General features: G+C 34.5%; 1 protein-coding gene across 10 annotated transcripts in view; it reads right to left on the bottom strand.

Moving 5' to 3' along the window:
* Ktn1 (kinectin 1) overlaps window positions 1-14620 on the bottom strand; it is a 103949-nt gene that overhangs the window by 21960 nt on the left and 67369 nt on the right. For 8 of the 10 annotated variants that reach the window (XR_004518364.1, XM_033766905.1, XM_033766900.1 and 5 more), the window contains 14 exons: window positions 14249-14283; window positions 13754-13844; window positions 13041-13109; window positions 12450-12487; window positions 11521-11611; window positions 11303-11371; window positions 10089-10126; window positions 9225-9315; window positions 8901-8966; window positions 8449-8486; window positions 5567-5657; window positions 3560-3628; window positions 2505-2539; window positions 328-418 (listed from right to left, as the gene is read on the bottom strand). Coding sequence is in view for 9 of the 10 variants with exons in the window: in XM_033766905.1 (XP_033622796.1) it covers window positions 328-418; window positions 2505-2539; window positions 3560-3628; window positions 5567-5657; window positions 8449-8486; window positions 8901-8966; window positions 9225-9315; window positions 10089-10126; window positions 11303-11371; window positions 11521-11611; window positions 12450-12487; window positions 13041-13109; window positions 13754-13844; window positions 14249-14283 (912 nt within the window). In the remaining variant the exon portion in view is untranslated. The remainder of the gene's footprint in view (window positions 1-327; window positions 419-2504; window positions 2540-3559; window positions 3629-5566; window positions 5658-8448; window positions 8487-8900; window positions 8967-9224; window positions 9316-10088; window positions 10127-11302; window positions 11372-11520; window positions 11612-12449; window positions 12488-13040; window positions 13110-13753; window positions 13845-14248; window positions 14284-14620) is intronic. The other 2 variants (XM_033766907.1, XM_033766906.1) reach the window with 1 other exon arrangement.

The raw sequence follows: 14620 nt of genomic DNA, 5'->3' as shown, positions 1-14620 counted from the left end.
TGTTTCACAGAATTATTTTTCCAGATTAAAAACTAAAGAAAAAGTCAACTGCTAGTTAAAAATAAAACTAGTATAATCATAGCTTCCATATTTAAAATGATATTTGTAAGGGTAAAAATTGACTTCTGACCTACAAAAAAAACTTGATCTCCAATAAAATTATTCTAATACCCTCCAAAAGCTACAAGCAGAAAGCAACAGTATTTTCTTACAAAGATTTAGAAATGTAAAGTAAAAATAGATTCAAAGAAAAAAGAAACTCCTAAACTATCTTTTTATATTGAAAAAAGGAAAAGAAAAACTTCATTCTTGTGAAGATTAGCTTACATTGTTTTTCTTCCTCTGATGTTCAACAGCATCCTTCAAAGAATCTAATTCATTCTGGAGACCAGTTATTTCTTTCTCTCTTTCTGAAATTCTGAACCAGAATATGAATACATGTTTGTGGTAAAGAACAATTTTAGATAAGCAGAAGCACAACTTAGATACTAGCTAACCAGTCATATAATGCTGATAACTACATATCATTGTTACTGCAGATAATGCTTCAAAAAATGCATTGACTTGACAGCTAAGCCACTGTTTACTACAGAAAGCCTACTCTATGAATGCTTAACTTCAGAAATAATTTTTAAAATGTTTACACACATGACATGCTGAGGTTTGTGCTAAAGAGAAATTATGAACTGCTATAGTTATTTCCTTTTTATCTGGTGGTGCAGTAGTTATTTATTTATTCACTTGTTCACCCGTTTACTCAGAAGTGAATCTAGGGCCTTCTCAGGTAAGCTATGTCCTAACCCCACCCCTTTTAATTTTTTGAGACAGGATGTCACTAAATTGCCCATGCAGGACTCAAGCCTGCAATTCTTCTGCCTCAGCCTCCCAGAATGCGGAGATTACAGTAGTGTGACCCAACTGTAGGTATTTCTCTACGGACAGACAACTGCTACTGAAGCAGTACCTTAACTGTATTTTTTTCCCATGGGCAATGAAATCAGTTATGACCATTAAGTGGCTCACTCCCAAAGATAATATGATATTAAAATGACAGATGAGGCCAGAAATTTAGATCAGTGGTTCTGTCACCTGCCTCGCAAGCACAAGGTCCTGAGTTCAATCCCCAGTACCAAAAAAATTTAAAAAACAGGTATTCTCCTGCCATTTCCACACCACACCCACACGCACAGGCTTCATGCTCCCCACCCTCCCTATGCTAATGAGTTACTTATGCAGAAAGCAATGACAGAGACTCACATTGGGCTGTCACTGCTGAGAGCGGCCTGGGTAGAAAATTAAATGACAAATGGTTCTTTCTTAAGAATAAGATTATAAAGGTTTAGCTACAAATTTAAATGAGAATTTCTCAATTTTCTCTCTTAAAATAAGAGGCTACCCGGCCCACAATCTATTTGGTTATGGCCCTTAAACTAAGAGTTGATGTTTCATTTGTTTGTTTGTTTTGTTACTGGGGATCAAACTCAGGACCTTGCACTTTTCGAGGCACGCACTGGTGCCACTGAGCTAAATCCCTGGCCCCTCGTTTGTTTGTTTTTTTGTGACAGGGTCTTACTGTATTACCCAGGCTGGAATTCAGGTGGGCTCAAGTGATCCTCCTGCCCCAACCATACAAGTATAACTAAAGGTGTATGGTGCTATGTCCAGCCTCTTGTTTAGGTTTTAAAAAAAACCCTAAAAACCATTGAGAAAAAGCAATGGAAAGAGAAGGGGAAAGGAAACAGAGCCCTATGTACCTCACAAGGCTTAAAATATTCACTATTAAGCCCTTTATAGAATATATACGTCAGGCTTGTTTCATATAGTCACACTTAAGTCTTAAAACAGTAAATAATTTTAACCTTATAAAGGATCAACAAACCAAGATGGAAAGATATTTAGATTACTTGTATCACCTGCAAGAATGCTTAATGTGGTTAAAATTTAACATGCTGAGATAGACTATAACATATCTGAAATGACCTTAAATGTAGCCTCTTAGATAAAAGTAACTATAGGTCAACAAGAAAAGAGTTTTTCAGTAAAAATGGTTCTCCTTAAGAGAGCAACCATGAAGATTATAAATTTTCTTTAAATGCAAAGGCTAACCCAAAATTTGCACCATTCAAGTCCAAGTCCACATGAGATTCAGAATAAAGAAGACTCAGTACGACAACTGAGATAATTAAAGGTTATTTAGTAAAACCTTAAATACAGCTTGATATAATTCAATTGGGTGTTTCCTGAATGCCTGAAAAAAGAAACTAAAAACTAAAAACACCCAAACTTCTCCAACAAAAAATTTTTCCAAGAAATCCAAATATCATAAAAAGGATATAAATTGGCAAAAAAGTACAGGGAAGATCCACTACTCTGTAGTTCAAGATATGTAAATAATTGTAAAACTTAAGATGACCATTTGCAGGTATATCAAAATGCTTCTCTGAACCAGTAAGCACATTAAAAAGTCACCATTTCCCATACAGTCAATAAAACTTACTACTCACACTTTTAATAATTCTTCATGAGAAGGAAAAGAGGCCTATTAAAAAAGATAAACGTTATTTCAAAACAAGCTTTAAGAAAACAAAAAAAAACCTTTTTTCTCAGATATCAATTAAGTCAAAGCTAAAATTACCATATTTATTCCCCATGCCAGCATCTTAACTTTAATCAAGTGATTTTAATATGTACAAATTTAGAAAAAGTACTGAGTGCTAGCTCACCTCTTCATTTCATAACTACATACTTAAAAATTCTTCACTTAACAAGTATTTATCAATCTCCTAAGTGCAAAGTACTAATACCTTAAATTTTTACACTGCATAATTCATACATCACTATGCAAAAATTTTAAGCTTCTAAAATTAAAAAAGAACATTAAATGCAATCAAAGGAAAAACTAGCACAACTAAATTTCCTCACATACCATAGTTTATTTTACATAATATTCAAAGTTACATGGTCTTCACATAATGATATTCATTCTTTGATGATTAGTCTCCTGAAGTAAACTACTAGAAGCTTTTTGTCAATAAGCAGTCTAATTTTTTGTCCTTCAAAATACATTCTGGAACATCCATAAATTCAAGAAAATTGTGGGTAATGCACCTTTTTTATAAACTCTATTTTAATTTCATCGAGTAGAATTATACCTCAAAAAGGTACTTTTAACAGTAGTAGGCCATCCTTTATAATACTAAATATGTGCTAGTTTCACTCCGATTATTGAGGTTCTGTTTCAAGAGATAAGAGAAAGAGTATACACATACTGTATATTTAAACTGACCTCCACAGGAATCTGACTCGCTAAGAATAGCATACTAACGAAATCAGAAAACACAGACATGTAGTACTCAAAGACTGATCGTAGTATTATTTGTGTATATTTTTATAAATTGTTGATTACTTTATCTTGAACATCGCATGGAAATTTGGTAAATACAAATAAAAGGACAAACATTTTATTCTTCATGAACTTTGAAAATGGTAAGACAGCTATTAATTAGTTATATAATTTTTAACCACATAAATAAAAGACAAGACATCTAACAGTACCCACTTGTTGGTAATTCTGTTGCTTAAGCTGCTCAATCTGGGATTTAAGTAATTCGTTTTCATCTTGCACCTCCTATTTAAATAAAAATTAAATATGAATTGCTAGACGGGAGATTTTCATTTTCCACATAAGCTTTTAAAACATATACAATCTAGAGAAATTCCAAAGTAGTAACAATTCCAAAAGGAAACAATAAGAGGGTTATTAAAACATACTCACTCAGCAGTAGCCTGGGAGATGGTTTGTCTCCCAGGAACATAAAGGGACACAGAAAGACAGGGAAGCACCCCCACCCCCAAGGTGTTTCCAGGCAGCATGGCGAGCAGCCTCAACTTTGTGGAGTGCTTTGGACTGGGCACTTTTCTGTTGTAGGGAGCTGTTCTACTCACTACAGAGTATTCAGCAACATCCACAGCTGCCACCTAGTATGTTAACAGTACTCCTCCTCAGCTATGACGACCAAGGACTCCAGTTACTACTGAATGTCCCTGGGGAGCACAGTCATTGAAGAAATGACATGGCTTCACTTTTAAAGGTTAGAATGCTCTTTTTAGAACATACTGAAGTTACATATGAATTTTCAAAATGTGAAACTATCTTCATGATCAGAGTGAGAACTACCACTCTCCCAAGACTAAAACTCAGCAAAATACTTTTACTTCAGTAAATAAACATTTAAACTCCCCAAAAAGAGGAATCAACACAAAAGAAGTCTAAAGAAAAAAATGGGGGGATTGTCACCTCACAAATAACAAAAGACTAAATTCCTTATAAATCAGCAAGAAAATCACCCCAGAAAGAAAAAAACGTGTGGAAAGATTAAAGGATATTTCATATACAAATGGACTACACGTATGAAACCAGCTTATCTTTTCTCACAAATGCTAATTAAAAACATTCCTTTCCTTTTTCAAGTAAACTGTCAAATGTTCCCACCTTCTGTCAGTGTTGGAAATGAGGAGGAAGTGGCCATGCATTGGCCAGGGTATAAATTAGTAAGAACACATCTGGAAGGCGATGTAATGGTCCTAACAGAACTGAACATGGGCACACGTGAAGAGTGTGAACATGAGACAGAACTAGCCCTTGGAGCATGAAATGTGAGGCTACACAACACTGCAGGGACCTACAAACGTAAAATAAAACAAAACAAAACAATGAATAACACCTGATCCAGAATTTTACTTCTAGGAATTTATAACACAAGACGCACTCGCAAAAGTATTCAAAATACATAATGCAGTCAAGGATATTCACTGTAATATAGCTTACAATAAGACAAAAAACCCTAAACAGGCTAGGTACCAAAAACTGGAATTGGTTATATAAGAGAAGATAACAACCATACCACACTATGAAGCTCCTAGAAGTCAAAAGCAGAAATGTACACATGTGGAAAGACAAAAACACTATTAACTGGAGGCAAGCAAAAGTTACACGTCTGTATAAGGGCTGGGGATTGAGCTTAGTGTTTCTACCACCTACCTTACAAGCTCAAGAACCTGAGTTCAAACTCTGGTACCAAAACAAAACAAAAAAATCTGTATAAACCAGGTAAGGTGGCACATGTCTGTAATCCCAACACTCTGGAGGCTGAGGCAGAAGGATCATAGTGAGCTCAAAGCCAGCATCATTTACATAATAGACCCCATCTCAAAAAACAACAAGAAAAAATGAAAAGTCTGCGTAATGATGCATAGCATGTTTTAAAAAGTATACATATATTCGTATATTTACATATGGGTGTTTTTTCAAAAAATATAACCAACACTGACATTAGTTACCTCTGAGGACTGTATCATGGCAGACAGCTTACTCAGTACTTCATTTTATAGCAGTTAAAACTTTTTTTAAAAAACATGCAAAGAGGGACCGGGGATTTAGCTCAGTGGTTCTGCCACCTACCTCGCAAGCAGAAGGACCTGAGTTCGATTCCCAGCACCAAAAAAAAAAAAAAAAATCATGCAAGGATAATAACTCACCCAATCACTAATTTCAAATCATATTCACCTGTAACAGCTTTGTTTTGCTAGAAAGATGAGTCTCCCTCTCTTTTAGCATAGCTTCCACTATCTTCATTTCATTTTCCTTTTGTTTCAACCTAGAATTTTTACAAAGACCTTATTTTATTAATACACACACACACACACACACACACACACACACATATATGTATATATATAAAGAAAGCCAGATTCCAGTATCATCTCTAAGAAAATAAGAGAAACAATGTCTACCAACTTTTTCTCTTCATATTATACCAACATATATGTTTGTTTTAAAAGATTTTTTCCAGGGTGAGTGTGCTAAAAATGAAGAATATTCTAAAACCACTTTAGCTTAATTTATAGTTAATATTTCTGAAGCAAACATGGCTTTATCTAGAGGAAACTCTAAAAGAAAGGCTAAAAATAAAACTGCATCTCATCAACTTATAATAAAAATTACCCATTAAAAAGAAGCAAGTTTTACTCCCTAGAATCTTAAGTCATAATTTGACTCTGGAGATTACAATGTGCCCAACACTTGTGACAAAGGGGTGTTACACAATTTAACTTGCTAACCTCTTATCCAGTCTTGATGTAAATCTTAATCTGGTCCAAGTGAATCCCATTAAGTCCTTGTCACTCTAAGCAACAGACCTCTAATATGACACTTTACACTACTAAATGATCTGTTTCTTTAGGGAAAATCTTATCATTTCAATATTCCTAGTGTTTTGAAGGCACATGATAGATTCTCGTGTATCTGCTAAGTGGAACACCATGTATATCCCATCTTCGTCTAGGAAAAACTGTCAAGATGCTGACAGATCTATATGAAAATAACAAGCTAGCATAAATGAAGAGATTAAAGAATGAAAAAAGGGCAAATCTTAAATGCATACCACTAGATGGAGAATGACAATCTGAAAAGGCTACATATTATATGGGCCCAACTGTGACATTTTGGAAAAAAGCAAAACTATAAAGACAGTAAAATTATGGGCCAGGGATGTCGGTCAGTGGCACGGAGCCTGCTCACAAATGCAAGGCCCTGAGTTCAATCTTCCTCCTCCAAAAAAGGAGGTAAAATTATTAGTGGTTGCCAGGACCTCAAGGAGGTGGGGAAGTAAATGAAGGGGAGTGGGATAAATGGGGAGCACAAGAGAGTTTTAGGGTAGTGAAATTACTGTTCGGTACTGTAACGATGGATACATTATCATCATGCATTCGTTAAAACCTATAGAGACTGAACCCAAACGGGAACTATGACCTTTAGTTAACAACAATGTATTGCTACTGATTCATCAAGAACAGTAACTGTGGAGCCGGGGATTTAGCTTAGTGGCACCGCAGCTGCCTCTGAAGTGCAAGGTCCTGAGTTTGATCCCCGAATTCAGAAAAAAATATAATAATTATACCACCCTAATGTAAGATGTTAACAGGGGAAATGGAGTACAGAAGTGATATGGGTACTCTGTGTACTTTCTCTCAGTTTTTTCTGTAACCCTAAAAATGCTTACCCCACATAAAGTCCATTAATTTAAAACAGAAAGGACAAAGAAAATATAAAGCAGAAATAAACCTAAAGTTAAATACTTTGTAACTTGTATACTTTACAACAAAAAGGCCACAAATGTGTCTCTACTAGAAGATGTGGGATGGTACAGGGGATTGGACCCATGATCTTCACAGTGAGCTGCAACCCCAGACTATTTATTTCACTAAATCACTAAGTTGCCCAGGTGCGGCTCCAGCTTGGGTTCCTCCTGCCTCATCCTCCCAGAGTGCTAGGATTACAGGTCTGTGCCAGCACACCCAGATGAAACCACTTTGACGGGTACAAAATACCCGAGAGATGAACAATCAGTTGTACAACCGAGCAATCTTGTTGCCAAGAAGTCGTTTCCCTTGCTTTCATAAAACACAAATGACCTAATAAACATCCTGAATACCTTAGTTTTAAAGACACAGTTTAAAGGGGTACTTCTTAAAACAGAAATCAGTAAGGACTGATGGGCATTATATCAAAGAGAGATCCCTTAGAACTAATTCTACAGGGAAACAAGTTGAGGTTCAAATACCCTTCCTCATTAGTGCAAACTGTTTAGGCTTAAGAAAACAGACTTTATAGGGTAAAAAAGTGTTCCGGGATGAACATTTATAAGAGCAATGCCTCCTACCCTGACTAGAATGAATAGTTTTACTACTCAGCACAAAATAATTGACATGACAAGCTCTATTTTTTTCCTTATGAGCAAGTTATAATTAAGATTTAGTAGTCATTATCAACACTATGGCTAAGATCATCTACTGATTAACTCAGAGATGTTATCCTATCAAATATTAAGCTGATTTTAATTTGAAATAAATTTTGTCTTTACAGTAACTGCTTCGTTTAAAATTTAAAACCACTACATATCTGTGAAATGAACATTTGAGAAAATGAGTTTGATGGGCTGGGGAAGGATAAAGCCACCAGTTTTTTCAAAATGTTTAAAGGCCTTTGCTTTGTTCTTCCAAAAAGAGACTTAGCTTATTTGCATCAGGACTATAATACATAATAATAAAGCTGATGACTTAGGAGAAACCTATCATAATGACTTTTAATCCATATATGCCAAACGAAGATTGCAATTTTTAAAATTTTTGCATGACATGACCTAGAAAAATTCAAGGGACAAGAATTTGAAGAGAAAAAAATTTATTATGGGGCAGAGATTTAGCTCAGTGGTGCTGCCTGCCACCTGCCACACAAGCACAAGGTCGCAAGTTCGATCCCCGGTACCAAAAACAAAATTATTATGTTCCACTGTTATGAGCATTCCGAAAATGGAACACTAGGCATTGAAAGGTTAAGGACATTCTGGAAAACAATAAGTTGACAACACTGGCTAAGAGTATACTTACACAATTTCAAGTTCTTCCAATTGTGATGCAGAATGTGCCTAAGAAACAGATTCACATTTTTAATGCTAGCAGCAAAACAAACCAAGTTCCATAACACATACACAGAATCAACCATCAGTAACACAAAAATATAATTATGTGGCAGATTTGTGCTTAAACCACTTATAAAACAAAGACAGAATGAGTTTTATCAAACTTAAGTTTTTGAAAGAGAGCTCATTCAAAAAATAAAAAGGGGATTTATATAGGGTTATTTTGATAAAATGGGGTGCTAAGCACGACTTAACAGGAATAAAGCTAACGTATTTTAATAGCAACGAAACTACAGTAAAATAAGAATTCTCTGGGCAAATAAACTTGGGACTGGATTAAATTCCTTGCTTTCCAGAATGCCTAAAAGACTCCTCATTCCTTATGTAGGACGCTACTAATATGCTTATATTATACTGTACCTCTTCCAAGTCATGTTGTGCTTCTTGAACATGAGCCTTTAAAGATTCATTTTCTTCTTGGAGATCCTTAAAAACAACAGGTATGAATTGATACTCTTTTTTTTTCTTTTGGTACCAGGGATTGAACTCAGGATCTTGTGCTTGCAAAGCAGGCGGCGAAACCACTGAGCTGAATCTCAGGCCCAATATTCAAATATTAAAAATTTATTTTTTTACTTTCTTTTTTTGGTACCAGGGATCAAACTCTGGTCCTTGAGCTTGCGAGGCAGGCACCAGAACCACAGAGTTAAATCCCCGACCCTACTTTTGTTATTAAAGTCTCACCTGTAACCATTTCCCTCTATTTGCTAGGTCTTTCTCCTTCTCTTCTAAAATAATCTTCGTGGTATTCACCTGTTCCTCCTTTCCTTTTACTCTGAAAATTAGTAAGAAATACAAATAAAAATGTTACATGAGCATAAACAGTGGAGGCTGAAAAAGTATACTCACATACCAAACTGATGAGAATAAATTTAAAATTATTTTAAGTAAAAAGGCATAAAAGGGGCCAGGGATTCAGCTCAGTGGTTCTGGCGCCTGCCTCACAAGCACAAGGACCCGAGTTCGATCCCCGGTACCAAAAAAAAGGCATAAAAGAATTTGAAGGCTATTGAATTAGGAAGTATAGGACAATTAAACAAACAGTTCTATCACTGAATATCCAGACATTAAATATATGAAGGTAGCTCTACAATACATCACCCTGTTTAAGTAATATCAGCATAGATGGCTTATGACAAGTGGGTTGTGTGTAAAACATAGACGTAGTTTCACATGGTAATTAATATAAGCAAAGTGCAACATTTACTTAAAGTCATATTCAGACTATAAATCACAAAGAATTCCCATCCTACCTCCTTCCCAACAAAAAACAAAAATAAGGGCAGGGATTTAGCTCAGTGGTTCTGCTGTCTGCCTCTCAAGCACAAGGACCTGAGTATGAGCCCTGGTACCAAACAAACAAACAAATAAAAATAAAAACAAAATCCTACATGTTAAAGGATAATGAAAAAATGTAATACTGTAAGGCTTTCTGAATAATTTGATGCTTTCTAAAATATTATTTGAAATGAAACATGTAATGATTATCACTGTATTTAACTTCTGGAAGAGAGATATTGATAGGAAAATGACAAAAATAGTACTTACAAATTCTGAAGCTCCTGAACTTGAGAAGTGATAGATAACTAAAATACAAGAGACATAAAAGGTAATTCACAATCCTTTTATCTTAGTAAATTTTATAATACTTTGGATTATAAAGACCCTAGCTCAACTATTTATGCCAAAATGAGACGTTCTTATTTCATCTTTACTTGACTCCAATGACAGTAAAAGTAAGAAAAATGTAACAGGGAGAAGAGTAAAGACAAGGAAGATGGTTTTAAATTGTACTGATATTTCTGTAGTTGTGAAAATCAGGGTATTAATTCTCTACACACCTCCCTCCAGCTGTTATCAAGGACAATTACTCAACAGTATCCTATGACTGTCCCTCTTTAATCTCTTTAAACACATCATACTGTTTATTAGTACCTTTCATTCTTCATTCTATTCTTGCATCCCCTTCCAATTTTGGCTTAGGAGTTAGTTCCTCAGGAAGTGTCTCTCCTAACCCCACAATCTCTGTTATAGAAGGACGATCTTTTTCACTATACCTTGTTTTGTTCAATATATTATCTCTCATAAGTAGTACATGGTTTGACAGGAAGGAAGAACTCAATAAATACTGTTGAATGAATCATTGTCTGGCGAATGAATACTTTCTTCCACATTATGTTCCCATTTTTTTCAATACAGCTTCATCAGATTATATTCCATAAAACTCACCAAATTCCAGTAATCACATCTATCCTTAGAACTAGAACTTGTATTTTGTTCTACAGGCAGAGGTTGGGCAAGACATATTCTGTAACAAATCATTCTGTTCCATGAAGTTTGTTTTTATAAGTATGATTGAAAAAAGATTCACCAAGGGTAGCTCAGTGACACCATGCCTGCCTGGCAAGCATAAATCCTCAGTTTGATCCCTAGTACCATCCCAAAAAGAAAGATTTATCAAATGTTTAGTATTCAGTCTTAAATTGGTAAACTAAAATGAAATATACATAAAAAAAACTTTCTAGAAAATAAACTTTGACCGTTAAGCTTGAAAAGATATATAATATCAAGGACACCTAAAATCAAATGTTAAGATATTAAGGGCATTTTTTTAAATTAGGCAAGAAAATGAAAGCATGTAACCTATATTACCTACAGCATACCACTAAAAGATTTTTTTCAGAGTAAAAAAGAAAAACAAAACTAACATAAATAATACACAGACTAATAAATCTGTCAGGCTATGGCTCTGAGATTTTTACCTTGTGAGCCTTTTCAAGCTGGACATTTCCTATTTCTTCTTTTAGAGCCTCTATTTCCTGTTTCAAATCCTTGACAATGACAAAACAGACAAGATTGGACAATGGAAACACAGAAATTGACATAAAATGTAATGCACAGACAAACAGATGGAATTAAATGATATTAACTGAAGCTGATAAAGAGAAAGCCAAACACAGTATTCTCTTTCTCCCAATACCTGAACAGTTTTCTCCTTATTAGTAACTTTGAGAAGTTCAGCTTCCAAAAGTTCTTCTATAGATTTGATCTTTCCATCTTTCTCATGGATCCTTAAATACATAAATGCAGTAAACTTTAATAGAAATCACCAAAATCCACCATGATATAAAAACAGCACCAAATCATGAAATGGTTCTCCAATCAGTGCTTTCCTATTTTAAGTAGAACAGCAATCTATCTTTGCAAAGAAAAGGAAAAAACAAACAATAAGAGTAAAGCTCTTCCTAAATGAGATTTAATCAGCAACTATCAGATTGCTGGTGCCAATACACATGAAGGTGGTGATAACTTTCAAAAGAACATGGAGAGCCAGGTGTGAAGGCTCAGGCCTGTAATCTCAGCACTTCTGGATGCTGAAGCAGGAAAACTGCAAGCTCAAGTCCTGCCTCAGCAACTCAGCAAAACTCTGTCCCAAAACGTAAAAAGGGGTTGGGATACAGCTGGGTTCAATTCCCAGTACATTAAAAAGAAAAAAAAGTATATAGGGAAGGTAAGATCTGTCCCATGAAGACAACTGGGAGAATCAACTACCAATCAATAGTACTAGCTTCCATGACTTTGAAAGCTGTGGCAGAGCATACACAATTATGGAATTATGGCATCAAATTTTACATCTAAAATAATACAGTATAACGTATTCTTTAATAGTTCCTATTACAAGACAGAAAATCAACAATTTGATATCATACAAAAATAACTGGAATCAATTTTGGAAATTAAAAACAAATCAAAGTAAATTTGGGAAAGACAGCTAACTTCCCTCGGTCCAGTCATGAAAAACTTCTAAAGTCAATGTATACCAGCTGTCCCAACTAAGCAATGAAACTAATGTATGAGTACTAAAAAGTTAAAAGAAAAAGATCAGTTTATAGTAATATTATCACTTACACATTCTTAAGTTCTTCAACTAGAGAAGCAAAAGAAACCTGGAAATATAAAAGCATCTTAATCATTTGTTCAAACTATGAATGAGTCAGAAGTAGAAAAGTACAATTGCCATTGTACCAAAATCTAAATAGGACAAAGGAAGCCCAGAAATCTTTCTAGATGTTTTAAATGTTGTAATGATAAAAATCAATAGCAATTTAAAAGTAGACAGTTTTAAGCCTACTTTTAAGGACAAAAGAAAAATAATTAGATAAATACTTGAATTACTTATGAATTCTAGCCAGGTGAAGACAAAATACAACTAGGAAACTGGTTCATTTCAGGCAGCACATTATTATTTAGTCTTGCCTTTTCACTACTGTAGTAAAAGAGCAATGACATCCTTTTATAAAATACTCTATACTGTATCTGGCATGCAGCCAGCTTTCAATAAAATTGTAGTCTTTTTTTACCAATGACAAGTAACTAATCATTCACTGATTAAAACTGTCTGCCTTGGAAGAGAAAGACAAAAGACTTGGTATATCATCATGTAATGTCTCTGTCCATTGTTTAAAAGAGAAGAGTTGTGGAATACACACACACACACACCTGATCATTTTGCTTAGCCTTTAAGTCTTGAACTTCTTTTTTCAGAGATGAATTTTCTGTTCTTATTGCCTGTTCCAAAAACATGAAGTACAACGTATTTTTATCTTCAGAGGAAGTAGCTAGCGTCAAAATATGATAGCTTCTCATTTTTCTTTAGTTTCTTCTTCTCCTCTCTGGAAGGCCCTCAATCTCACTTGTTCAACATACTGTATAGCTAGCCAATTCTACAGCTGGCCAAATAGTTGTAACTGAAATATACCCACAAATACTTCTATTTACATTGTCCACAACTTCAAAAACATGTAGTGTATCACTTGACAACTAGCAACTCTGTCCTAGTCAAATTAGTTAAGGCTAATGACAACCATAAAACAGAACTGTGCTCTTCTCTCAGCCCCAACAAGGACTTGTAACATCTGCTAATAATCATCTGGTTATAATCTCAGCATGAGTGTGAGTGAGTGAGCATATATTACAAACTGCAACAGCGATACATACCTCATTAAGGCAGTGAATGCTGTAATTATGCATTTTTTGTATGTTTCTATTTGAGAAAAAATGTTAAATTCAATTTGAAGATATAACATATTTATAAAATGTGAGTAATTAATAGTATGTTTAACAGCTGTTAGAAAACCTTATTACAATCATAGTGAAAGCCCTTCATGTTCACAGAGTAAGGACAAGAAGAACAAATCTACAAAATTCCTTACATTCAGTTCCTCCTCTTTGGTGGCCACCTGAATAAGTCCAGTTTCAAGTAATTCTTCTACAGTCTTTAACTTCTCATCTTTTTCTTGAATGCTGAAATTATAAATTTAAGGCATATGTATGAACTATTTTTCAAGGTGAATAACGTTATTCCAAAATATATGAATCAATCCCTCGGTCCAATATTCCTATAAGCTTCCAATACTAGAAAGGATATTTGATGATATTCTAGTAATAGTTCCTCAAGATTAACTGAAATGTGCCCAAGCGGGGTGTGCTCACACGCTATCCTACATGATTAAACCACCACGACACATTACACCCGCACACTATAATTAATGGAGCCCAGCTAAAAGCATACCACATTCTTTTCCACAAATTAAAAACAAGAAGTAAGAATTTTAAGTATCTAGACTAACATAGTTTAATAATTTTGTTATCTCCAGTTTGGTACAAATGAGCCATCAAAATAAAACAAGAAAAATTTAAGGTCTTACCATTTTTCCATTTGTTCCACAACATCTTTATGGGGCTAAAAAAGCAAAAAACAAAATAAAAACCAGCAAAACAGCTCAATTCTATCAAGTTTACATGTAAACTAGTTTAAAACTACAACAAACTGTTTAGAGTTCTAAATACATCTGAAATTTAGGAAGTGGTCCTTATTTTAAAAATGACTGCTACTATATAATTAATCAGAAACTAGACAACAGAAGAAAGGAATTTATACAAAGGACAGACAAAAAGAAAGTATGGGGGGTGACAATTAGTCCTTATCATCCCTAAATTTAAGGGTAAGAGAGTTTGATTCACTAAAATTATACTAGTCTTTACACTCTTCACTTTCTTCCTCTTTTTTTTTTTTTTTT

This window comes from Fukomys damarensis, unplaced genomic scaffold (assembly GCF_012274545.1).
Source record: "Fukomys damarensis isolate Sample0158 unplaced genomic scaffold, DMR_v1.0_HiC HiC_scaffold_21, whole genome shotgun sequence".
Classification (NCBI taxonomy): Eukaryota; Metazoa; Chordata; class Mammalia; order Rodentia; family Bathyergidae; genus Fukomys; species Fukomys damarensis.
The sequence above is the reverse complement of the archived record's forward strand: the minus strand, read 5'-3'. Positions and strand labels throughout refer to the sequence as shown.